Source organism: Pteropus alecto, unplaced genomic scaffold, assembly GCF_000325575.1.
Source record: "Pteropus alecto unplaced genomic scaffold, ASM32557v1 scaffold45, whole genome shotgun sequence".
In the NCBI taxonomy this organism is placed as follows: Eukaryota; Metazoa; Chordata; class Mammalia; order Chiroptera; family Pteropodidae; genus Pteropus; species Pteropus alecto.
In genome coordinates this window covers 14,436,570-14,462,040 of record NW_006442491.1, presented here as the reverse complement: position 1 = coordinate 14,462,040, position 25,471 = coordinate 14,436,570, and the positions used below count along the sequence as shown (strand labels likewise).

At 37.8% G+C, this 25,471-nt stretch overlaps 1 protein-coding gene across 2 annotated transcripts in view; it reads right to left on the bottom strand.

Annotated features, from left to right (window-relative positions):
* The window catches only part of FERMT1 (fermitin family member 1), a 30,835-nt gene that overhangs the window by 1,191 nt on the left and 4,173 nt on the right, over window positions 1–25,471 (bottom strand). The window contains exons 3-13 of one of the 2 annotated variants that reach the window (XM_025039937.1): window positions 24,461–24,607; window positions 23,253–23,466; window positions 22,155–22,257; window positions 14,051–14,158; window positions 13,337–13,468; window positions 11,663–11,712; window positions 5,404–5,528; window positions 4,557–4,663; window positions 2,953–3,174; window positions 2,236–2,360; window positions 1,416–1,557 (exon numbers count right to left, since the gene is read on the bottom strand). In XM_025039937.1, the coding sequence (XP_024895705.1) occupies window positions 1,416–1,557; window positions 2,236–2,360; window positions 2,953–3,174; window positions 4,557–4,663; window positions 5,404–5,528; window positions 11,663–11,712; window positions 13,337–13,468; window positions 14,051–14,158; window positions 22,155–22,257; window positions 23,253–23,466; window positions 24,461–24,607 (1,475 nt within the window). Of the gene's footprint in view, window positions 1–1,415; window positions 1,558–2,235; window positions 2,361–2,952; window positions 3,175–4,556; window positions 4,664–5,403; window positions 5,529–11,662; window positions 11,713–13,336; window positions 13,469–14,050; window positions 14,159–22,154; window positions 22,258–23,252; window positions 23,520–24,460; window positions 24,608–25,471 lie in introns of both variants that reach the window. The other variant, XM_025039938.1, reaches the window with a different exon arrangement.

The following is a 25,471-nucleotide window of genomic DNA, read 5'->3' as shown; positions in this document are numbered from 1 at the left end:
AAACCACCTTTTCCATTAAACACTTACAGAAAACATGTTTTTGCTCTTTGCTCTCTTTTGTTAGTGACTTTGCTGTACACCTGGCAAAACATCCTAACTCCCAACACACACAGATACTTTCTATCTCGTTTAGATGCAGAACTCTCTAAGCACTCCCTGTGTCAAAGGGCAGAGTACTTTGCAGACTTTTTTTTTTTTGGTGAGGCAATCCTTGGTTGACCTCACAGATTGCAAGGACCTTATCAGTTTACAATCCCTTATTTTTATTTTTATTTTTTTACGCCTACAGCACCTTTACGGACTTTTTAATGGAGAATAAAAGACCCACCTGAAATTTCCTGTGGTCACTGCCCCTTACCCCTTCCCAGCTGAAAGTCATAAAGAAGAAACTGAGACATTAGGAGTTCTCAACCTTGGCTGTCCATTGCAATCACCTGTGGACCTTTAAAAATTACTAATGCCCAGCAACCACCCTGGAAATTCAGCTTTAATTGGTCTAGGGAGTGGCCTGGGCAGTGGTACTTTAAAACTCTCCAGGTGATCCTCATATGCAACAAGGTTTTAAAGCCGCTCCCTTAAAGATCATCTAATTTCAGACCTTCATTCTGTAAATGAGTGGTGAGATAGTTAACAGCCCTACTGACAGGAATCCATGGTTCTTAAAAAAAAGTTCGAGTCTCTTATGATGCCTTTATGTTGATGGTATTCTATCGGAAAAACGAAGAAACAAGGGAAGAGAGATTCCACACCAGCCACATCAGAATGTTTTAAATCAGTAGGACACTAAGGGACCCCTAACTTCACCGAGATTTCCCATGATGTAGTCTTGGCCTGAACTTTCTTCCCAGGGTGCAAGTGATGAGGGGCTGAGAATGTGAGGATTCCTACTCAAGAGGCCAAACTTTTTTCAGTCATCCCTGTGCACTTCACTTGCTCTTCAAGCAGTTTTTCCCTTCAGGGACTGGAATGCTCTCCAGGTGAGAAGTGGAGTCTCTGAGTCCTCCACCAGTTCGACCTTTTGGCAACCAGTCAGATGAGGCCTTTCTTGGATTTATTTTGAGTGGCAGTTATATCTCAGGTAGTTTCTGCTAAGTAATTATCAGCCTAAGTCTTATATAATCCTATGCTGAGTCAAAGGAAATTAATCAAAATGCTCAGCAATTTTAGAGTCTGCATGGAAAGTCTGTATGCAGACTAAGCCAATTTGTGGGGTTAATTCAAAAGTACTTTTGGTCTGTACTTGTTAGGAAACTGCCCAGAATTGCATGTGATTATTTTAGCAGACAATTACCACATGCTTGTGGTTTCTGAGTTCTAAATATAAGAACAGCTTTTAAAATCAGAATAATCTGCAATTTTGAGGGAACATGCATTTACAGGCTCAACACTGAATATATCCAGAACTTTCACTTTACCTGCCGGATTTCCCAATTTACATTCCACTGTTTCATATTTGTGAATCTCCATGTTGTAATTGGAATTCCAGTGGCGGCATCGATTCTAATCAACCTATTATAGGAAACTCCCAGAATGTCATCTTTCTTGCTTCCTTTAAATCTGAAAAACAATTTAATTAATAGAAGCAACTGCTTCCTATAATATGACGTTTATTCATATTCATAACTTCTTAAAGATAATACCAACCTTTCTAAATCATTTCCAAAGAATGGACAATGAGGGATTGACTTTCTACAGAAGGACATTTCTGCTGTGACATAGAGAATGGAGAGGGTTAAGGCTGTCCTGCGGACATTCTTTAAGTGAAACTGACATCAGAAGAAATCAAAATAAGAGGAAGTCAAGTTAATTAATTCAAAGTCAGCACCAACTGTGTATGTCAGGCACTGAGAATATAGTAGTGACCTAAAAGGATAGAAAATTCCTGACTTCATGGAGCTCACTTTCTATTGTGGGGGAAAGGAGGTCACCGATTTCAGAAAATCAATGTGATTTCTCTCTCTGGTTTTGCAAATACTGTTATCTTAAAAAACTAAATTTCCTTTTAAAATTTCTTTTCCCACCCTGAGCTAAGATTCAAGGGTGTTGGCACTTGAACAAAAGGTACGGAAGATCTTTATGAGCAGCCAAAAGTTCTGGGCCATTTGTGAAAGGACAGCATTCTAAAATAAAAAAAAAAAGTTCTATGTTCTCGACTAGGAAAGAATTAACTGGGCTCCAAAAAAGCTACTTAAAATGGAATGGAAAGTGAGAGAGGCAAGTGAACATTGCAATCACCTGACAAGGTAATAGGTGAGACCGAATTCAGGTAGAGACTGCCATGCCTGAATGAACCGCAGCTTGGCTTCGACCAGGGACATCTGGGACACATTCTGGTGGGCTTCCAGAATCCGGGCTGCCAGCTAAACAGAAACAGGAGACATCAAACTCTCCTTAGCAATCGTCCCCCAGTTAGCTCCAGATCCCCGATGAGAAAAGTAAATGCAGATCCAACTGCAGCTTTACGAAGACAATTCATTCTTGTTTGCATTGTCTCCCTCTCCTTTTCTCAGACATGCAAATCACTGGTGAGAAGCAAAAACAAGATCAGTCCACACAAGAGCGGCTAGGGTTCATGCAAATGAAGAGTTGTGGGTCCCTTTTTCAGGAGTCTGGGGAGTGTCCATGGACAATGTGTCTGCTTAAGTCAGTTCATCTGTTTAACTTTTTTAAACCATGCTTATGGAAGCATAATTTAAAATTTTAATTTGTAGGGACTAAATCATTTTATTTTTAATTAAATTATGTAAGGGCGCAATGCCATGTTCAGTGAGCAGTACAGTCACCTCTAACGTAATTAACAATTTCTTAATATCATCTAATACCCAGTCCATATTCAAATTTCTCCATCAAGTGATTTTTCACCATGACTGCCTTAATCATTTTAATGCCTCATTTTACTTCAGAAAATACAGGATTCACTGCGAACAATCACTCCAACAAGAACAGTAGTACCTGTTTAGATTTGTGTTTTTTTGCACACCGAGGTGACACAAAACATTCTGGGTTGATGTCCATGTTTTCAAGACTGGAAGTCACTGGAGATGTTGAGTTCCGGTTTTTCATCCTCAGAAATGAGAGGATGTTGAGGACCTCTGGCTGGTAGGAGCTGTCTGCCATGGTTTTGCCCTTTGATGCCAAGATGCAGGCAGCCATCCATTGGGCATACTGATTCTCCTGCAGCAAACACCAGAGGGCTAAGAAGCAAGTTCAAGTGCAAAGCCATCCTGCTGAGAACAACAGGACCTGGGCTTTCATCTCTATAATACAACACCACTGCCTTCCAAGCATGGAAAGATGGAAAGTGGCACATGTTCTGAGTGGCTATTAATCACTTAATTTAACACCCAACAAAAGCTTTTGAGTCCTATGTTGAGTTTCTAGATGATAAAGGGCTAGGGAATAGGAATGTGAGCTTTAATAAATTCCATGAATTTAAAGATGAACCAAGGACATGTGCCAGGGAGCAAAGACAGGTAAAAACCCAAACAACCAAAGAGCCTTCCTTGATATATATTTCCATTTTTATATCATGTCTGATCTCTATGACAGAAACAAATGATAAAAATCGTAAATTGATTTCCCATATTATTTCTACCCTGGCTTATCTTCTGTAAAGATTCTAATGTCTCTGTAGGAATCAAGTCCACCGATGGGTCTTGAACCACTTACTGGTGGCTTCTATTGTTCTTTAATGTTTGTGCTGATTTTTTACCTCAGCTACCAAAGAGGAGTGGTCCCAGAATCTGAGGGGATGCAACTGAGAAGTAGAATTCTTCAGAGCAACAGTAGGTGTGGTACCTGGAATTACTGGCTTCAATCTCCACCCTCCTGGTATGCAAACCTACTGCCATGTAATTTTATAGTCCCTTCCACCAAGCCAGAGTAGAATTTTCACTCCTGACTTTGGGCCCAGCTAAACTTGCTTTGGCCAATGGAATGTCGGTGGAAGTGGCAGTGCACCAACTACAAGCGTAAGAGTCAAGAGGTCTCACACATTTTCAGTTGCCTTCTTACACTTCTGCCATCACTATGAGTGCAAACCTACTGCCATGTAATTTTATAGTCCCTTCCACCAAGCCAGAGTAGAATTTTCACTCCTGACTTTGGGCCCAGCTAAACTTGCTTTGGCCAATGGAATGTCGGTGGAAGTGGCAGTGCACCAACTACAAGCGTAAGAGTCAAGAGGTCTCGCACATTTTCAGTTGCCCTCTTACACTTCTGCCATCACTAACTATGACAATAGTCTCCCAGGAAACCTGGGACCCAGAATAAATACAGTGAGTTCAACCTGCAGCAAGGAGCCAAGCCTCGGCAGATCAGATTGAAGCAGATGTGCTCAGCTGACACCAGCCTGGATCATCCAACTCCCTGCCTACATGCAGATGTTTCAGAAACAAATGCTTATTGATATATGTCATTGTAATTTGTGTGGCTGTTTGTTACAAAGCAAGAGCTGACTGATACAACAGTGCTCTGATTTGGGAAAACATCTCAGATGGTTTGTCCTTAGGCTTACTAAAGGTGAAGTGAATGAACATTTTTGTCGTTTTACTTACATGGTCGCATCTCAAATACACTTCATTCATACCATCAGCAACAGGGATTAATAACTTGATTCCAAATTTTCTTCCTGCTACATTCACATCTGGCACAACTTCACAGCCTAAATAATAAAAGGCAGGGACACAACTGAGTTCTGAAAAATCCGTTACATAAATATCAGGTGTGTATCTAAAATAAAGACTTTGAACATAAGCCCCTCAGATTTGGTTCTGTTCTGAAAAATGCAGTAGCAAGCTGATAACATTAATTACAGGACAACTAATTAAGACTTATGAACAATTAACATGGATAGAGAAAAATATTTTATGATTTTCTTAAATATATCAATTGAATTCATTTTTAAGGTTGATCTGGCTATCCTAACCCATAGGAATGATTATGAATATGAACTAAAATAAATCAAAGCACAGGAAATTCTCTAATTGCCACAATGATAAGGAAATTGAGTATACTGGTTAACAAAATGTTTCAATTAATATGCTTACCAGTAAACTCACAGTCACAGAAATTAGAACAGGCACTAAAGCAATACTGAATTAAACATAATTGTTCTGGAATTCAGAAAGCTTTTCAGGATTTTACAGTGCCTCCTGTACAACACTTATGACACCAATTAGACTTGGGCACACAGGGAAAGAAGAGACAGCAGGATGGAAACAAACACATTTACTGAACCACATTCTAGTTCCAAGCTCCATGGGGAAGAAGAGCTGCAGGCAGGCTGTCATTTCAAACACAGTGATACACTGGAATTCGACCTTGCTTCAGTGGGTAGGAATCCTGGCTTTCATCTGCTTACTGGGTCATGACAAGCCACAGCAAGATATAGAACCCTCTTACCTCTAAGATTTAGTTTTTCTACTGGTTCTCCTTGTTCAAGTTCCTTATTTTTAAAGTAGGCTATAGATGTGTCTTTAAAGACAAACCAGTATTGTTTGAAAGCTTTTAATATTAGCTTCTTGGGCCTGCAAATTAAAGTACAGTAAGCATTTAAACAGCCATTCAGAAATCTAAGACACATTGCAAATTTTAAGTGGATCTAGATGCTCTTTCAAATAACACATGCTTTATTTTTAAAAACAACTTGCAAATCGCCGACTCATTTCCAAGAACTAGAAATGGAGTTTTGCTATGACATACAGAAGTTAATACAAAAGCTCAGGAGTTAGACCACTTGGGGCCACACTGTGGCTCTGCTACTGCCTAAATGTGTGACCCTGGGAAAGATACTTCAACTGCCCAGGCCACATGCACTCTCTCTGAGTGATGGGGAGAGTAACAGCCTCCAACTCACAGGGCTCTTGTGAGGATGGAAAGAGGTAATCTCTGTAAAGTGCTTATCACAATACCTGGCACAACGGAAGTGCTCGATAAATTATTATGATATATGTGAGAAACATCCACGAATCTGGTGACATCTGACATGTCCATACACTCTTTAGATCTGAAAAAGCTGTCCATGTGGACAGCATGACTTTCAAGTTATCAGACATAAAAATCAGATATAAAAGTGAGCAACTTTTTCTGTGGTTTCCTCTTGACTCTGAAGAGAAACCGCCAGAGAATTCCCAGTGAGCCATGGAAATCACCCAAATCTACAGCTAATCTATACAGACTCTACTGTTATTAAAAATATTTTGGGGTAAGATCTCCAACAGTGATATCTGTTGGGGCCAAAAAACGTTGTCCTTTGGGCTAAACAGGGTCGGTGGGGCCATTGGCAGGACTCAGTTGGGTCACTGAAAATAGAAAATGCGAGAGAGAGCTAGGGAGCAGGAAAGTGGGTACAGACGGGCAGAGAAAATATGAGTTGCATGAGGTGCAGTAGAACAATCCTGGCCCTGGGGGTGGATCAGTCTACTCATGCCACAGGAGTGGATTTCTGTATTAAAAAATGTAAGAGAGGGAGGTTGGTGTTAACATCACTCACATATAATTTGGGGCAAGTCTTTTAACACATCAGTACTAGTCATCCCTTAGCTAAATATGTGTTATCTTTAACACAAGAATAAGGGTGATGTTCATTAAAAAACCAATGTATTACAGGAACATATTACATAAAAATTATAAAATAAACATATATGAAGTTAACATTTCTAGGATTTAGAAAACTACTGCACAAAACTACCGCAATAATATTCATCACGTTGAGACTTGTAGTTAATATTATTCTAAAGAATATATTTAAAAGATTATTTGTCTAAGAATCAGATTATCCAAAATTAACAGTCTTTTCAAAATAAAATCTAAAGACTAAGCTTATAACCAAAGGTAGTAAGGTCTCAGTCGAGTCCTGGCATCTAAATATTTCTATTCAGAATAAAGAATGAAACCCTGCTTCTCCATTTTAACTGGATTTCGAAAGTATCAAAAGATCTCAAATTCCTTCTACTATCTTTTTCCAGTTTGGTTAAACCAGGCTGTTTCTATACATCTCCAAAGCTAACAGTTATTGATTCTATTCCACGTTCCAGAGGCTGAGGCGGGAGAGGATAGGGGAAGGAGGGGTAGAGAAAGATGGCTAGGTGGGGAATGATGTACATAACAATGAGACAATTTCCTGAATCCTCCTGGAGCTCACAGTTTAAAGAGGGAAATGCAGAAAATAAGTAAATACAATAAAATATGGCAAGTCACATAACAAGGGTGTGGGAAGTGTTGAATTACAGAGGACACAGCATTTAAACAAGAATGAAGGATGAATAAGAATTTGATTGGAGCAACAGGGAAAAAATTTTCAGAAGGTGGCAACTGCACATGCAAAATGCAGATACCTTGTTAATAAGAGTTGGGTAGATCATTTCTGGAACATGGGGCAAGCGGTAGTTTCTGTGGCTATAGCCTTTTTATGAGTGGAGGATGATGCAGATAAGAATGGCAAGGTAGGTTGGGGCCAGGGTGGTACTGAATATCCCGCTAAGGAGTTGGACTTTATTTTCTAGAAGAATGGTTCTCAAACTCTGGTGCTCATCAGAATTGGAAAGAAGCTTGTTAGAGATACCCAAGCATGGCCCCCATCCCAGAGACTGAGATTCAGCAGGCCCAGATTAGGGTTCAGGCATCTGCATTTTAAGTAAGCTTTCCTAAGGAGGTTCCCCAGTAATCTCCAAACTAAAACTGGGCACAGGCTATCTTTAAAATACCTATCCCTTAATATATTTACAATAGTTTACTTGTAATATTTGCATATTTGTAACATATATTAAATACATTATAGAACCTACACAAACATGTAAATTAAAAAAGAATGAATATGAAAGTTCAGTTTTTTAAAGAAGGGAGGTTTTTACTAATTTACATAGATCCCTGTTGAGGAAGTATACTATTGGCTGTGCTCACTAAATCACAACGTTCTTATTTTAGTGCCATCTACCTGTTTGTGACGATTTTCATTGACCCAAAGCTACTAATTTCCATCTTTCCTTAGGTCATTTCACTCATGCATATTAATCAGAATATGCTACATTTTTATATTTTTAATAAGTGTATTTAAAACACACTATGACTGTTAATTTGGATGGTCTTTTAGAAAAATTCTGTTTCCAAGTTTGAAAGCTGTGCGAATACTAGTGTTTTAATAGGCATTGTTATTATTGGCAAGACTTTGACAAAGAAAACATTTCCAAATAACTGTTTTCAAAATGCTCTCTTTAAGATTAAGTGTGTTTATTATCTTGAAAGTAGCTGGACGCTTACTACTCATGGCCACTTGTCTCGGAAAGGTCACAAATTTGGAACACTTATTTTTTGAAAAAAATGTATAACTCTATTTCAAGTACTTTTCTATTTGACAATCAGTGAGCCTTAATGTGGGACCAAAAATTTCTATAGTTACTCCCCATCTCTTTAAAAGCGTAAGAAAGATTTGACTATAGTTTAAGAGTTTTGTATCTATAAAATGAATTTTATTCCAAATCTCCTATAACGCATTGTGTACATCTGAATGGAACTTCTTTGCTACAGTAACTTCCCTGCTTGCCTACAGGAACTTGGCTAATGACATAACGAATGCACTTTATGTGTAACCTCTCTCTAAAATCCTGTTGTGGATCCATTTTATTTATTCCAGAGGATCTCTCCAACAGTGGTTATACCTTATGGTTTGGGCACAAATCATTTTTCTTAAATATATAATTTACTAGTAGAATTGTATCATGTCTGGTTTATACTTAGAGATTTGCAAAAAGTAGAATCTTGAAAAATTATTTGGGCATAAAATTCTGGATTGAATGTTATCTTCTCTTAGCACTTTCAAGATATCTCCCAGTCAGTGAGAAGTCTGCTGCCCACCTAATTGTTTCTTTTGCAGAAAATCTGATTTTTCCCTTTGATTTTAGAGACTCTCTCTTATCAGTGGTTGGCTAGTACCAACATGTATAATTATATTGATTTATTTTTGTTTGTGATTTGTGATTACTGAATTTCAGATTTTTGTCTTTAACAATTACATAAAATTCTCAAGCATTCTCTTTTAAATGCTTGCTTCTCCCCTATATTTTTTTTCTGAAACTCTCAATAGATGTATGTCGAACCTTCTTATTTTATTTATATCATACTTTCCATTTCTACCTGAGTTCTCTCTTCAATTGTGTTTTTAAACTTGATGTTTAATGAACCTATCCAATATTAAATTTCTATGGCTATGTTTTTCATTTCTAGAATTTCCATTTCGTTTCTTTTCAATGTTGTCTGTGCTCTTTCATTATAACTTTTACCTTTTATTACTTAATAATTCTAAATATAGTCATTTATAGTTTCTTCAGATTTTTCTATTACCTAAAATTATTGAAACTGTTAATCCTCTTGTTGGTTGGGTCTGCTGTTTTTCCTTTACGGTGGTTCATGAACTCAAATGGTTAGTAATTTTTATTGGAGGCTCTTTCTTTTTTATTAAGGGGGTTATTGTTTTATGTAGAAGGCCCAGGCATGCTAGATTATGGATATTTCCCTCCAAGGATTTTTGCAATTACATTTGCTAGGGCTTCATAGATTTTTTTTGGTCCTGGACCAGTTTCTATTTTACTTTTTCAGGATCCGTTTATTATATAAAACTTTAAATTTAGATCTACATCTGTGTGTGGTAGAAACCTCGCCTTTGATTTCCTGAGAGATTTTTCATCTTCCCACAGAGAACCCCATGCTAGGATGAACTTCCTTATTGCTTCCTTCGGCTGATGGGTAGTTTCTCTACTCCCTGTTAAACAGAGAAGGCAGTTCTTTTAAGTTTCTACCTTTAGGCAGGAGCTTCAGTGCTAGCTCACTGCCTTACATGAAGGACACCCACCTTAAAGCTTCATCTTTGATCCTTGCATGGGGATCAAAGTCCCAGTCCCAAGCCATGAGAATCTATGTTCATGGCCCAACTCCCTCTGTGCAGCTGAGGCTTCACTTGGAGAACTAGGTTCCCTCTTTATTTCCTGCAAGCTGGGATTTTCCAGTCTCACTTCAAGATCAATTTTGTATTTACAATTCTTTGATTTTTATTTTATCCAACACTCATATGTATTTATGAAAAAATCTGGATTTGGGTGAGATCAATTGCCACGTTGTTGGAAACTGAAGTCCACTATTTATATAATAAATTCAATAGATTTTTTTTTTTTCAGGAAAAAAAAAACTGTTAAAGGAAAAAAGCATTAAAAATCAAAGGATTAGTTCAATTCCATTTTACTGATAAGGAAAGGAGGCTCAGGAAATGAAGGCCATGTTCAAGGTCCCACGACCACTAGGAACAGAGCTCCATTCTCCAATATCCTTCCTCCTCCCTTCCCTTCTCTTTACTTCTTTGCTTCCTCCCTCCTACCCTTCCTCCATCCGTTCTTTCTTTCATGAACTATACTATGTATTAAATTCAATATCTTGAGACTTTCAGTAGGTAAAGTGTCCACTGGCCAAACATGAGAATGATTTTATAAATTTGAACATATCGATGACACTAAAGTGAGATGGATGTGGGTCTTAATTCCAGAATATCATCTCCTTCATTGAAAACATCTATAGGAAGGGAACTGTCATTATTTGGTTTGTGAAGAGCTGGATTTACTCTACACAGAGATTATGGCAACCTAGTTTCTTTGTAGGACAATTATCAATAATTTATATAGATGTATTTGTGGATTCGAATAACTATATTTTTTTTCTGTAGCTCTGGCTATAACAATATATGTGATTGCAAATATTTATGCCATAGATGTTAAATTAATGACCCTATTGTTTGAGATCACATCCTAAGATTACATTAAAAAACAAATCTGTAGAAACCCAGTGACAAATATTGTTACCTTTGGATTCCTGTTTCTCATTTATACCTGACTATTCATTCTTTCCAAATCTTTCTTTGTATCATGTATTATCAACAGCAACCTGTGTTTCTTTTGAAGCCAACCGACCTAGCGAAGTGTTGGTTTGTTAAGAAAAGTCAACAAACCATAAAGTGGCATGGTATAAGTAACTGATAGAACTTCAGAGGGACCTTATTCCTTTCATGCTAACACACCTTGGTACTATCACAAATGTGGCAGTTTTTTCAAATGAAATGGAAAACTTCTTTGCTTTTTTAACAGTTTTAGGTTGACCTGAGGTGACTAGGGAATTTATCAGAAATACTTAACAGGCAAAAGGTGAATAACTAAAGTTATCTCTCTATAAGCCCAAGATCCAAGTTCTAGTGACAATTGATTTTTAAACTGTGAAAGAGCCTTGAAACGGTGTCAGACTACTGAGCCTCCCAGATGGACTGTAACAGAAACTTCAGTCTGGCATATATGTTCATTCTTGCTGACACCGGCCATGTTTACAACCATTTATGGAGCGTGAATTATGAGCCAGGCACCATGCTCGATGCTTCATATGCATTATTTTATCTGATCTTCCCAACAAACCCAAGAGGAGGTATATCCCCACTTTACAGATCAGGAAACCGAGGCTCAGATGTGTAAGGACAATGCCTGACGGGGTTACTGTCTACCTAATGCCAAAGCTCGTGCTTTTATCTTTGAACCATGAACCTGCCCAATGAATGTTTAATTTAAACTCCTGGACTCTACTACCTACAAGGCTTTGTTGTAACTAATCCCTTTCTCCTTTAAGGGTGACTTACCTAAATAATTTGAGATTATCTGCAAGTTGAGGGATATCAGTAATGTCCTCCTAAAGAAAAACAGATAACATTTCATAAGCAGTGATTAGACAGGCAGTGCTGACACTCTGTACCTGTACGGTCCAATACTGTAGGCATTTGCCACTTGTAGCTATTTAAATTTGAATTACTATTACATATAATAAAGAAAAACTCAGCTCCTCAGTCACACCAGCCTCATATCCTGGGGCAGGGTGGGTGGAGGGAAGGCTGGGAGTGGGATGAAGCACATACAGGGGCTTCTGTGGTGGCTGGCAAAGTTTTGCTTCTTGATTTGGGTGGTGACTTGGGTGATAACTGAACACTAATTTGTTAAACTGTACATTTTTTTCACTTTTCTCTATTTGTCATATAGCACACAAATCAGAAAAAGATTAAAAATTTGACCAAGCACTCCCTGTACCTAACATTCAAGTCAAACGCCTGAGTTTAAAACAAGTACTTTTATGTACAAACAAAATTATTTTATAACTTGTACATCAGAGTGAGTAACTCCAGGCATATCTAGTTCACTGATTAAATTCTCAAAAGGAACCGGGTTCAAAGTTCATTCTACAGGGTAGGTTGGTGCTTATTTTCAAACTGAAAAGTCTATTGTTTGACATCAGAAAGCCTTGACATAAAAATATTGAGGGAGGGAGGAGGGATATTTTTATCTGTTCTAAGAAGGAACACTGTCCTGCTGTATGTATTTAGCTATGGAAGTAAACGAAAGGAAACTAATCTCATGGGAGCTGTGTCGCCTATAAATGTGAGAAAGGGCTCTGAATCTCTAAAGAATCATGGTATTTAGTTTGAGGTATTTGCTTTTGTATGATACCAATTTCCTATTTTAAGGAATTTAATCATAATAGAACACATATTAAATACATAAGGATATGGTGACTCATTTTTATCTATTACTTTTTAAAAATCCAATTACAATGGATCCACCTTTCTGATTCAATGTGATTAAACTAATAATCACTCCCACGATTGAAGAGGTTAAACAAAAGAGTGGCACCCAACAAATGAATCAAACAGGAAGGGCATTCCAATTATAAAGCTAACATTTAGCCGCATTTCACGGGTAAAGGGCAGAAACGATAAACTCTTTGTTTTACTCTGTGTGTGGGTGTGGGTGTGTGTGCGCGCGCGCACGCGTGTGTTTACTTATTTCCTGAAGTCAAAAGGGTTTAGGAACTTTTTATAATGTTCTAAAAAAAGGCCCTCAGTTCTGTCAACCTTGCCCGGTGGAAATGTATATATAGGTAAATACATAATAAGGCTTTGTTTTCTGTAAAGCATTTTCTCTATTCTCACAACTAGACTTCAGGAACCAATTCCATATGCCATGTTAGTGAAACGGAGTCCTCAGCAGTCTTTCATACCATGCCAACTCCTCCAGAAAAAAAAAACCTGATACAAAAGTATTATCATTAGCAGTAACGAAAATATATTACAGTCCCTTACAGAGCTGACCTGAGAAAAGCTAGTCAGTTCTTCCTAGGTTTAAACTTGTCAGATGATGGGTATGTTTTCTGTTTTCAAAATCAGACAAAATAGTTTCTTATTTCTAATTTTAAGAAAGCTCATCCACATTTGTCAATAAGTCAGAACAAAACCACAATTCTAAGTAATCAGAAAAGTTCATACCAACGTGTTGTCTGCTTTTGCACCTTCTAGGGTCACTTCCAAATTAGAAAGTGCTGCTTCTACTTCATCAACCTCAGACTCATTTGTAAAATCCTGTATTTCGGCTGATGATGATAGTTTGCTAATGTGATACTGTAAAGAAATAGAGGTTTTAGAAATGTTATAAGCGTAAATGAATCCAGTAGCCAGCTCTTCTTTTTTTCAGAGGCAACCCCCCTTGTAATACCAAACATCTAGAAGGAAAATGAATCCAATAGCCAGCTCTTCTTTTTTTCAGAGGCACCCCCCCTTGTAATACCAAACATCTAGAAGGAAATCTTCCCTCCTATGTAGGAAAATGACATTTTATGGGTAGTCATGTTCAAACTCGCTTCCAGTCATGTTCAAACTCGCTTCTTCTCCATCAGTGGTTGAGCTTGTAGGGGGAAAGAGATAAGAACGGTAAGATTAATTCTTTACATAAGATGTACACGTGTGTAAGGTTATGAGGAGCATTTTAAATTTTAATTTACTCCCCTCATTTCCAGCACTTTCTTTAAAGGAAAAAACTACATAAGATGTACACGTGTGTAAGGTTATGAGGAGCATTTTAAATTTTAATTTACTCCCCTCATTTTTCCTTTAAAGCACTTTCTTTAAAGGAAAAAATGGTAGGAAGAAAATGAAACTTGAAGCAGAACAAACTTGCTTTGTCTCCCTCCAGAGAAAAGGTACCTGCAGTGCTGCAAAGATCAACATTTCCTCCTCTGTGCAGTCAATTTCTTCTAGGACAATGGCCCACCTGGCTTGTTCATAGAGTTGGTTTATTCGGACAGCATCGTACTACAGAAAGAAACAGGTGTGCATGTGTGTGTGTAATTTATATTTCACAATACAAAAATTCCAGAATGACTATGGCCATTCCTTGTTAATCAGAAGCAATAAACTCCAGTTCAGGTAACTGAAAGAAATACCCTTCTACCTTTCTACTGCCCCAGCATTTTTTATTCCTGAATTTAGAACTTCCTCAAAATATTTTCCAGAGTCTCTTCAAGGGTCCACACTGACCCATCTTAGATTCCATTATTTTGCCTCTCTTTTATCACACTTTTTCTATTGGTAGGAAAAACAGGTAGTAAAAATGGTTTATGTAATAAGTAATATAAAGGAAAGGGATCCCCAAGCTGATCTGTAAACTCAATGCAATCCCGATGAGAATGTGATAGAGATTCTTAAATGCAACTCTATACAAGCCGATGTCTCTACACGAGAGACAATGTTCAAATATCGTCAAAAACAAAGTTGGGAGAAACTTGTCCACCCCAAAATAGAAACATATCATAAAGCTGCAGTAACTAAAATGGTGTGGCATTGGTATAGTGATAGACAAAATGTCCATAACACCGCCTCTGGAAACAGACCTACTCATGTATATAGATTCAATATAAAATAAAAATGGTACTTTCTATCAGTAGGGGAAGAAAGAATTCAATACTATAAATAGTGTTAAAAATGTATAGCCATTTAGAGAACAAAAATCTCAAATCAAAAGACAATTTTACATCATTCAAAAAATATAAATTGCAGATAGATCAAAGGATCTCAATATCCAAAACCACAATGAGATACCACTTCATACCCACTACGATGGCTCTAATTTAAAAGACAGATAATAACAAACGTTGGTGAGGATGTGAAAAATTGGAACCCTTGTTCATTGTTGGTGGGAATGTAAAATGGTGCAGCCTCAGTGGGAAACAATTGGGCAGTTCCTCAAAAAGTTAAACATAGAATATGATCCAGCAATTCCACTTGTAAGTACATACTGAAAAAATTAAAAAGAGGGATGCAAACAGATACTGTACACCAGTGTTCATAGCACCATCATTCACAATAGCTAAAAGGTAGAAACAACCTAAATGCTCATCAACGGATGAATCAGTAAACAAACAAACAAACAAAATACACACACACACACACACACACATACAATGGAATATTATTCAGCCATAAAAGGAAGGAAATTCTGATATGTGCTATAACATATATGAACCTTGAAGACACCATGATAAGTGAAATAAGCCAGACACAAAAAGACAAATATTGTCTGATTCCACTTATATGAGGTACCTAGAAAAGGCAAATTCACAGAGACAGAAAGTAGAATAGTGGTTACCAGTGGCTGGGGGGAGGGGTTAAATGAGGAATTATTGTTTAATGGGTACAGAGTTTCTGTACAGGATGATGAAAAAGTTCTGGAAATAAATAGCAGTGACAGTTGCAGAATATGTGAATGTACTTAATGCCACTGAATTGTGAATCTAAAAATGGAAAAAAATGGCAAATGTTATGTTGTGCATATCTTACTACAATAAAACAAATCAAATTTGTACATGAATGTTCATAGCCGCATTATTCATAATACCCAAAAAGTAGAAACAATCTAAATGTCCATCAACAGATGAATGGATAAATAAAATGTGGTATATACATATAATGGGATATTATTTGGCAATAAAATGAAATACTGATATGCGCTACAATATGGATGAACCTTGAAAGTATTATGCTAAGTGAAAGAAGCTAGTCACAAAGTACTACATATTGCATAACTCCATTTATATGAAATGTCTAGGATAGGCAAATCCACAGAGACAGGAAGTAGACTGATGGTTTCCTAGGGTTGGGAGGGTAGGGGGGAAATGAGGAGCAACTCTTTACGGAAAATGAGTTTCTTGTTAAGATGATGAAAATGTTCTGAAATTAGATAGGGGCATAGTTTGCACGACTCTATGAATATACTAAAAACCACTCACTTGTACATGTTATATAAGTAAAATGTATGGTATATAAATTATACCTCAAAAAACTGTTATAAAAAAATCTAAACATAACAACCAAAACTACTAGCCAGAAACATGAGAGAACACTTTTTGTTATCTTTGAAAGTGGAAAGCTTTTCTAAGCAAGAGAGGAAGCCTAAAAATTATGATGTATATGACTGACTTGATAATCGAAAATTAAACATTTTTAATGGTGAAAAATACCCTATTGAAGATTATACTTTTATAAGACTGGATGCAGACTGGAAAATAATATTTGGAATAAATGTAAAAGATAATATCAATTATATACAAAGTGCTCCTATAAATCAGTATGAAAAATATAATTTAAAAAAAATGGGGCAAATATATAAATAAGCAACTCACAGAAGAAACCAAAATGGGCATGTAAACATTGGAAAGGATGCTCAGCTGCACTAATAAACAGAAGATTCAAATTAAAAAAAGAGATGACAAGAGTTTCTGTTTTCCTATTAGATTTACCCACATGGTTTAAGGATTGATAATGACTGGCATTGGCGAGGATGTGATACAATCGGCACTTTCACGTACGAGGTCAGTAGGAAGGCAAATTTGGCAGTATCTTTTAACGCCCTTTTGCCTTTTGATGAGCATGTCTATGGTTACTATTCTAAAGAATGCAAGCACTCATCAAAGATACTGATATAAGAACGTGCACCACATTTTTTGAAAGAGCGAAAATTGCAAGCATCCCAGGGTCCTGATAAATTATAGTTTAGCCTTTCCTTTGATTACTTTGTAGTCGTAAAAAAAAAAGTCAGACATATACACACTGACATGAAAAGATGGCCAGGATATGTTATGAAGTAAAAAGGAGCAAGCTACAGAGCAAACACATGATCTCGTTTGTGTAGGGGAAAAAGACCTTGAAAATCTGTTCAAAAATTTTATAACTGTGAAAAAATCTGCAAGTATTGTTAATCATCAAGCTGTTAAATGTGGCTGCCTCTTGGGGAAAAAAGTCATGGTAAAGAACTATTTTCCAGTTTTACTCTATGTAATTTCTTTTTCTTTAATTTATTAAAAAATTGTGGTAAAATACATATAAAATTTACCTTGTTAACCATTTTTTAAGTGCACACACAGTTCAGTGGCATTCTACAGAACTCTTTTCATCTTGCAAAACTGAAACTCTATATCTGTTAAACAATAACTCCTATGTTTGGTTTTCTTTCTTTCCTTTTTTTTTTTATTTGACGCGGAGTTTACATTTTACTATATCCTTTAAAAAAAATGTTGAAGGAAACATGGAGGAGGAATAGAAAGATACAGTTCCTAAATGGACTTATTACAGGTTGATTAGCATTAGTATATTTTTCTTTTTGCAGGAACCTTATGTATATTAAAAAAGGTGATAGGGAATGTAAAAATAGGAAGTAAGCCCAAACCAGCAAATAGCATTGCTATTAGGTAAGTGGGCAACGGGATCTGTTGCACTGGCGTGCTCCTTCTCAGCATTTCTACAATGCAAACCTAAGTGTGTAGCATTCAGGAGGCTAGAATAATAAGAATCTTAAGGGAATCTGTCTTTGCTTTGTGAACTTTGCCAGGTGTCATGGAACACCTCAGGAGTTAACCCCAGAATCCTTCCAAAACAAATCAAAACACAACAATGAGAACATTCACAGCAGCATTATTCATAACAGCTCCACCCTGGAAACAAGCCAATGTCCCTCAAGTCCAAATGGATGAATGAAACATGGTCCATCCACACAATGGGGCACCACTCAGCAGTACAAAGAAATGCACTACTGATAACACACAACAACACAGATGAACCTCATAAACATTATGCTGAGTTAAAGAACCCAGACAAAAGATTATATACTGTATGACTCCATTTGTATGAAATTTCTAGAAAAGACAAAAGTGGAGACAGAAAGCAGGCCAGTGGTGGGGTGGGGCTTTGGCTGGGGCAGGGACTGACCACAAATGGGTAAAAGAAAAATTTTTTGGGTGATGCAAGTGTTTTAAAACTGGATTGTGGTGATGGTTGCACAACTATATAAATTTACTACAAATCATTATATTGTACGTCTACAATGGCTGAATTTATCATGTAAATTATACTGAAATCAAAAGACGTGACAACTAAGAAACTACACACGATGAATGCCAATAAACCAGCAATTCCCCCAATAAAACCAAGCCCTGCTTTAATTCACAGTTGAAAGACAAAATCTAAATTGTATGTGCAGCTGCTGAAATTCATATTGCGCTGTCTAGTCTGCCTGTCCCTCCATCCATTCACCTACCTATCCACCTGTCCATCCATCATCCATCCACCCACCCGTGTGTCTCTCTCTCTCTCTCTCTATCTGCAATCAGACACAGCGCTATAATCCTAATGCCACAGGAGTTTTAGTAAGAATAAGTTCAGTCACCAAATAAGGCTTTTCTCTCAAACACAGTCACTAGCGATTTAAAAATAAAAGCTTCCATGCCTGAACATACTTAGCCCTGCCTACCCCCAGTCAAACAGAACAATAATTTGAAAGAATATTGGTTAAACGAAAGTGACCTTCATTTACACATGGACGTTAGGAGAAGGACCAGATCTAGAACAAGCTGTCATAACCACATTCAGGATAAGCCCAGGCGCATTCTGAGGGACACTGGATTTCTCTGCGGCATCCTGCAGAACTCTGGATTCCCCCTTCGGAGGCTTGTTTGCATTCCTACTGAGGCTCTGGGACATCATAAGGTCCTGGGTCTTCCACAGGTCAGTCATTAACAGGCATCCTAATAGGTCTTCTCTCTGAGAACTCTTCAGTGGTTTTGGGGACTTAGTAGCAAGCGTTTGGTGAAGACTGGCTACTCCTGCCCGCTCTGTGGCCCTAGATTTCCTTTGTCTTCTGGCTAATTGAAAACAGAAACTCCAAGCTAGAAGCACATGGCTCTGCCACCTCCGGTCCTTGAATTCATGTTTCTATCTAGTCAATTCAGTCAACCCCTCCACCTGTTTCACCAACCAACAATGCAAACAAACAATAAGACCTACCACCCACAGTTTTCAGGCTCTCAATGGGCTACTATTTAGATCCCTTAAGACTCCCTATTAGCCGGATAGCAGTTTTCACCTTCTCTTACTAATATACCTTTTCTCTACTGAACATTTAAAAAATACTATGAACTATTGGAGTTATAAATTTTTCAATTTACATGTGAATGCATTTAAATGAGGCAAAAGAGTATATAATGAAGGAATTTATTTTGAATGAATTCTAAAGGGACAAAAGGTTAACATCCTACAATAAAAAGTCTTCCTCCCTTCTTTGTTTTCCACAAACAGTAGTTTCCCATGGACTCTTCTGTACCTTGCTCTTTTTTATTCAATAATATATACCTTGACTATGTTCCACATCTAAAGAAAACTGATTCATTCTTCTTAACAACACCACAATACAGATGTACCATAACGGATTTAACTTGTTCCCCATTGATGGATGTTTGGGTGGTTTCCAATATTTTCCTAAAATAAATAGTGTAGTCATAACTGTTCTTGTGCATGGACATATCAATTCACATATGTGAGTGTAACTGTGGTATAAATAATGAGGAGTGGATTTGCTGGGTCACAGCTGCGTAGAGTTGTAATTTTGATCGATATCACTAAAGTGCCTTCCATAGAGGCCAGATGAATTTGTATTTTGACCTACTAGCAGTGCATGAGGGAGCCTGTTTTCCCATACTCTTGCTAAGATAGTATCTGAAACTTTTTGGTATATGCCAACCTAAGGCTAAGAGCCATAGTAGTTTTCTTTCTATTAACTATGTGTTCATATCCTTTTGCCAGGCATAAAATTTTCATTTTGAAAAAAGATTTTGGTTACAATAGTTCAATATAACTGTTTCATTTTGTAATTCTATGTATTTTATTTAATTAATTTGAAAACCTTATTCTAACATCCAGCAGTTTTGGGTTTTCAGCTGCTAGCTTAGTTCTTGGTATACAGCAGTTGCTCAATAAATAAATGAATAAATAAGCAGGGGCACGAGTTTGAATAGGTAAGATTGGGCCAAATTACTTACTTAGCAATTAGAAAATGCATAAGTATGTTTTACTCACATATTATGAGAAAAAAATTAAAGGCCGTTTATTAGAATATATAGCATACAACAAGATAGCTTAAATTGACTAGGAATTAAGCAAAGAAAGAGTAAAGCTGAGTCAGGAATGAGGCTTAAAAATGAAATTCCAGAAAATGTATAAATTCGGTTCTAGCAGACAATGCAAAGAAGGAAATCCAGACAGATATATAATTCACAGTGCCCTTAAAAAATAAAAACAATTATTTAGAAGAAGCAGTACAGTAACTTCTCCCGAATGTTTTACCAAAGAGCCAAAATTTGCTCTTTTGCTGTGATTCACTGGAAGTCATGCGTATCAGACACAAGTTAGGTCCACGTGCATTAAGCTGGATTTAAATCAAAGACTGAGCAGGATCTCCAAAGGAATGGCAAGGAATAAGGCTTATTTTGAAGAAGATGCCCATTAGGAAATCAATGAGAGCTGAGATGGGCCTTTGAAGACCAGACTTAAAATCAGGACCAAGAAGAAGACAGTGCCACAAGAGGCAGTAACACTGCTGTGGGTGAGAAAAGGGTCTGCACAGAAGAGGCGGCCTGAAGCAAGCCCTTCAAACAAGTGCCAGGCAGTAAAGGGAAGAGCAACAAGCAGCACAAAACTAGATGGGAACAATACGACGAACTCACCCAGTGCACTTAGAGAACCGGTGACCCAGTTTATATTTTCTACATTTGGCCATTTAACTGCTGACTCCTAACTCTAGAAAAGAGCGAATGAGGGCAAAGAAGAGGCCGAAGATCAGGGGACGTATTTCACCACTCGATTGTCCCAGTAAACTTCCGGTGGGAGGTGTGCACTTAGAATGGGAGTTGGTGACCAGCTGGGTCTTTATTTATATAAATGATTCCTCTTTCTTATCACCAAAGACTTTCAGCACTGCGGGGTGGGGAGTGGTGGGTGGAGTCTAGTTTGCGCCATCATGGGGTCCTGGCTTGTTCTGAGAACCTGCTCTTAACCTGGGTCCTGACATCACCTTCTTTCCTAAGCACTACTGACTCTGGTCCCATGAGCCGCTCTCTGCTTGTCCCTTGGTTCTCGGGAACCGAGAGGGGGAGCACGTGCCACCCTGGGCGTGAAGACTCCTAGAGATTCTCGCTCCCTCGGGCTGCTGACTATGCTCGCTAGAACCCAAAAGATGAAAATCCAGAGACCCATATGCAGAGCTAAACAGAAAATTACACATAATTAATCCTAATTTTGATGACTAAATGATTCAATACTAAACTTCTATGCATTCACATTTTAAAAAAGAGAATAGACAATGGCCAAGACATGGAAGCAACTGAAATGTCCTATGATAGATGACTGGAAAAAGAAGCTGTAGTACATATATACAATGGAATATTACTCAGCCATAAGAAGACATGAAATACTGCCATTTGTGACAACATGGATGGACCTCGAGATAATTAAGCTAAGCAAAATAAGCCAGACAGTAGAAGCTGAAAGATTGCATGATACCACTTACATGTGGGATATAAACCTAAAAGCAGCAAATGAACAGGATGAACACACAAGAGACTCATGAACATGGACTATAGACTAGTGGTTACCAGAGAGGATGGGGACGCATGGACATGGACTACAGGCTAGTGGTTAGTAGGGGATGGGAGAGGAGGGGGGAGGTAGACGGTGTAAAGGGGTTCAAATATAGGAGAGTGGAGGGGGAGGGTGAAGGGGATAAAGGGAATCAAATACACAGTAGCTGAAGAAAATTGGACTTTGGGTAGTAAACACACAATAGAATATACAGATGTCAAATGATAATGTATACCTGAAAATTATACAATTGTATTAACCAATGTTACCCCAATAAACTTTAAAAATAAAAATAAAAATAAATTTTAAAAAATTAAAAAAAGAGAATAGAGAAAAAGTATCTTACTTTGGGATTCAAATCAAAGAAAGTGTAGTATTTAAATCGTAACAGCAACTGCTCATCCTCCTGAATGCCTTGTTCCATAAGAGAACGTGAGGAGTCTAACCAACTAGAAAACAATAGGACGAGCATTACAAGCCGGTTAATTTTATACGTATATGTTATAGTATTATATATGTTTATATGTTATATATATGCTATATATGTGTTTGTTATATATACCATACACGTTATATATAACATGTTTATATTATATACGTACATACACATATCTTCTTGAACGAAGTCTGTGTAAGTAATATGAACAAAAACAAGTAAAGCAGAGGACCTGATGATAGCTTATACCTGCATTTTATCTTACATCTTTCCCAATTTGGACCAGGGACGAATACTCCTATGAGAATCTAATGCCTGATTATCTGAGATAGAGCTGAGGTGGTGATGCTAGCGCTGGGGGGCGGCTGCAAATACAGATGAAGCCTCACCCACGCACCTGGACCGCTCACCTGCCACTCACCTCCTGCTGTGTGGCCCAGTTCCTAACAGGCCCTTGCTTTAAAGTAGCCTAGTGAAGGAGCCAGGGCGGTTTTTATTTTCTCAGTTTTATAGATGATGAAACTGAGTCTTAGTGACATTAAGTGGTATGTTTAAGGTCATGTGCCTCATGGTAGAGCCAGAATAAGAATCTGCACTTGCTGATGGCCTGCACAGCCTCTCCTCTACACCGGGGGATCTGACCCAAAGCTGACTCTTATTGTCTAGACCTTTCTGTAATAACCCATGAAGACCAACTCACTTATAAATTGCTCTACATCCCATAAAATACACTTTGCATACCTGTAGGGGTAAAAATTTGTATTCATTTATGGAAACCACTGAGTTACCCAAACACATAAATGTTGTCACACTTTCAATGTACTAAAATGACCAAAAGCTGCATTTTTCCCTTTTGTTGCTAAAATCAGTACTGACTTTTACTAAAGGTATACAATCTCCAGGCATGCTAATTCAGAGATTTAAAAAACCCCTCCCCCATCTCTGCAGCATCTCTCTTACTACATCCACATCAGTTCACAGAGAAGCAAAATGGAGGCACATCCTTACCCTGCGTTGAGCTTGGCTTTATCGACCAGAGACCGAGACTGGTACATATCAGCCAATGCCTCTGGTGACTGCGGGGGTTGGCTGAAGGCGAGGATGTTGCAGTTTTGTTCAGTCAAGGGGCTGTCACTGAACCAAGTCATGGTGGATGACGCTGGAGTTCCATTCACAGGATCATATGTTGGAGTCATGGTTTTACTGTATAACCCAGGACTAACTGCAACACAAAAGGGAGCACGCGTTATGACAGGAGATTCAGGGGGTAGGAATCTTTGGAAAAAGAAGTACTAACTCTGCTGATACTAAAATGAGTTTTGAATTTAAATGTCTGTAACCTTTAAAATAATCAGATCAGTGATGACTACTGGGGAGAGAAGTTATACACAAGTAAAGCTCTTGCCTGAATATTGAGCTCCTGTAAGTTCGGGAATTCATAAGCTGTAAAATCTTCCCCAATCAATCTAGACAAATGCTGGAGACTATCTCCTTCTTAATAATTCAAAACTTTTCTATGTTAACAGTGAATTTGGGCAGTATTAGAAAACTGGAGATCGTATGTACATAGCACATTTTGGGCAAATCCTTTAACGATGGCAGTACTTGCCAATATTAAGAACCCAGCTAATTGATGGTTTATAAATCATCTGGCTTTAATTTGCATAAGGAAAGTGCAAATAATCCCTTTTATTCTTTGCATTGGAATATACTATGCAAGAAAACCCTCATATGTTGCAAACAAGCTAGAGATTTATTTATTTTTACATAAAAAGAAAAAGGCGATGCCTTTCTAGAATTTTTACCTGTTCTCGTTACACGACCAATGAAAAACTTAAACTGAATTCAGAAAAGAGTCACATAAAGATAGAATCAGAAAAACAGAAGTATATCTGAATGATCTAAATAATCTCTTTTCCCCCTCAACTTCATGGTCAGTTCTACTGTTTTTAATTCATCAGCAACATAATACATACAATTAAAATAATGAGCTATAAAACATATCTAAATTGTCAGTTAGTTCTAAAATCAATTGGACATCCATTTCTCGTCACAGCAATCCTGAAATTTTAGTTCTCCTTCTTTGTTTTGGGGGAGAGAGAAGAAAGGAGGGAAGAAGAAGGCAGAGAGGAGAGGAGCGTCCTCAGGATTTAAGAATTTAGGAATTTTTTGGGTTTAAGAATAAATTAAAACAAAATGCCTGTCACGAACCTTACCTGGTGGGCCTGAAATTGTTGGAGAACTCTCCAAGTTTAAAATATCTTCAATTATGGGCTCCTTATTATTTTTGTCTTTTTTTTTCTTCTTTTTAAAGTAGTCACCAGGAGGCTTTAACAAGGAAAGTTCTTCTGATCTTCTAATATCTAATAAATAAACGTAAAAATAAAGAAGAAAATCAAAAAGTAAAAAGAAAATTCCTTCTAAGACTCAGAGTCACATTGGGCATTTGAAACTGTTTCTCAGGAAATTCCTGAGAAGCAAATGGAGCTATGCATTCCTTTTTGAAGAAACAGAAGATGAACAGAGACCTCCCCTCCCCCACACCCAAATGGGAGTATGTATGGGTCAAAGAGTGGAGAGAGGTTCAATCTAGTCAAGAAACTAGTTTCTAGTTTTTTAACTTATTGTGAAAATATTTCAAACATATCTAAAGCAAAGGGAATAGTATAATGCCCCCTTCGTGGGCTCATCACCCACCTCGATTGCTACCAGCATTTCGCTCTTCTTGTGTCATCTATTTACTACCAATTTTTCCCTCCCTCCTTTCTTTCATCCCTTTCTTTCTCCCTCCCTATCTCTCCTTTCCTTGTTTAGCTTTTTAAACAACCAAGGACTCCACCGTTTTTTCTTTATGGACAACAGACCCCGAGAGCCTTTTTCTTACACAACATCCGGTAGCTAATTTCCTCCTTGTAGGAGACATTGTTGGCATCCTGCCCATCTTTTCTTGGTCCTCACCATTTCAGTGCACTCTGACCTGATTTCCAACAGCAGCTAGGACATGCATCTCTCTGCCCCAGGGCTTGCTCTGGATGCCAGAATCTGCACTGCTCAGATACAGATACAACAGGCCACACAAGTTCAGAGAATTAACGCTCCCCAACAGCAGCCCTCAGTGACTAAGGAGAGGATATATTAACACCCCAGTTCCTTCATCTTCAGGGTGGCAGAGCTCTGAGGTATGTCTACGCTGTCCCCCTGAGGTCCCCAGCTGTCTGCAGGGCTAT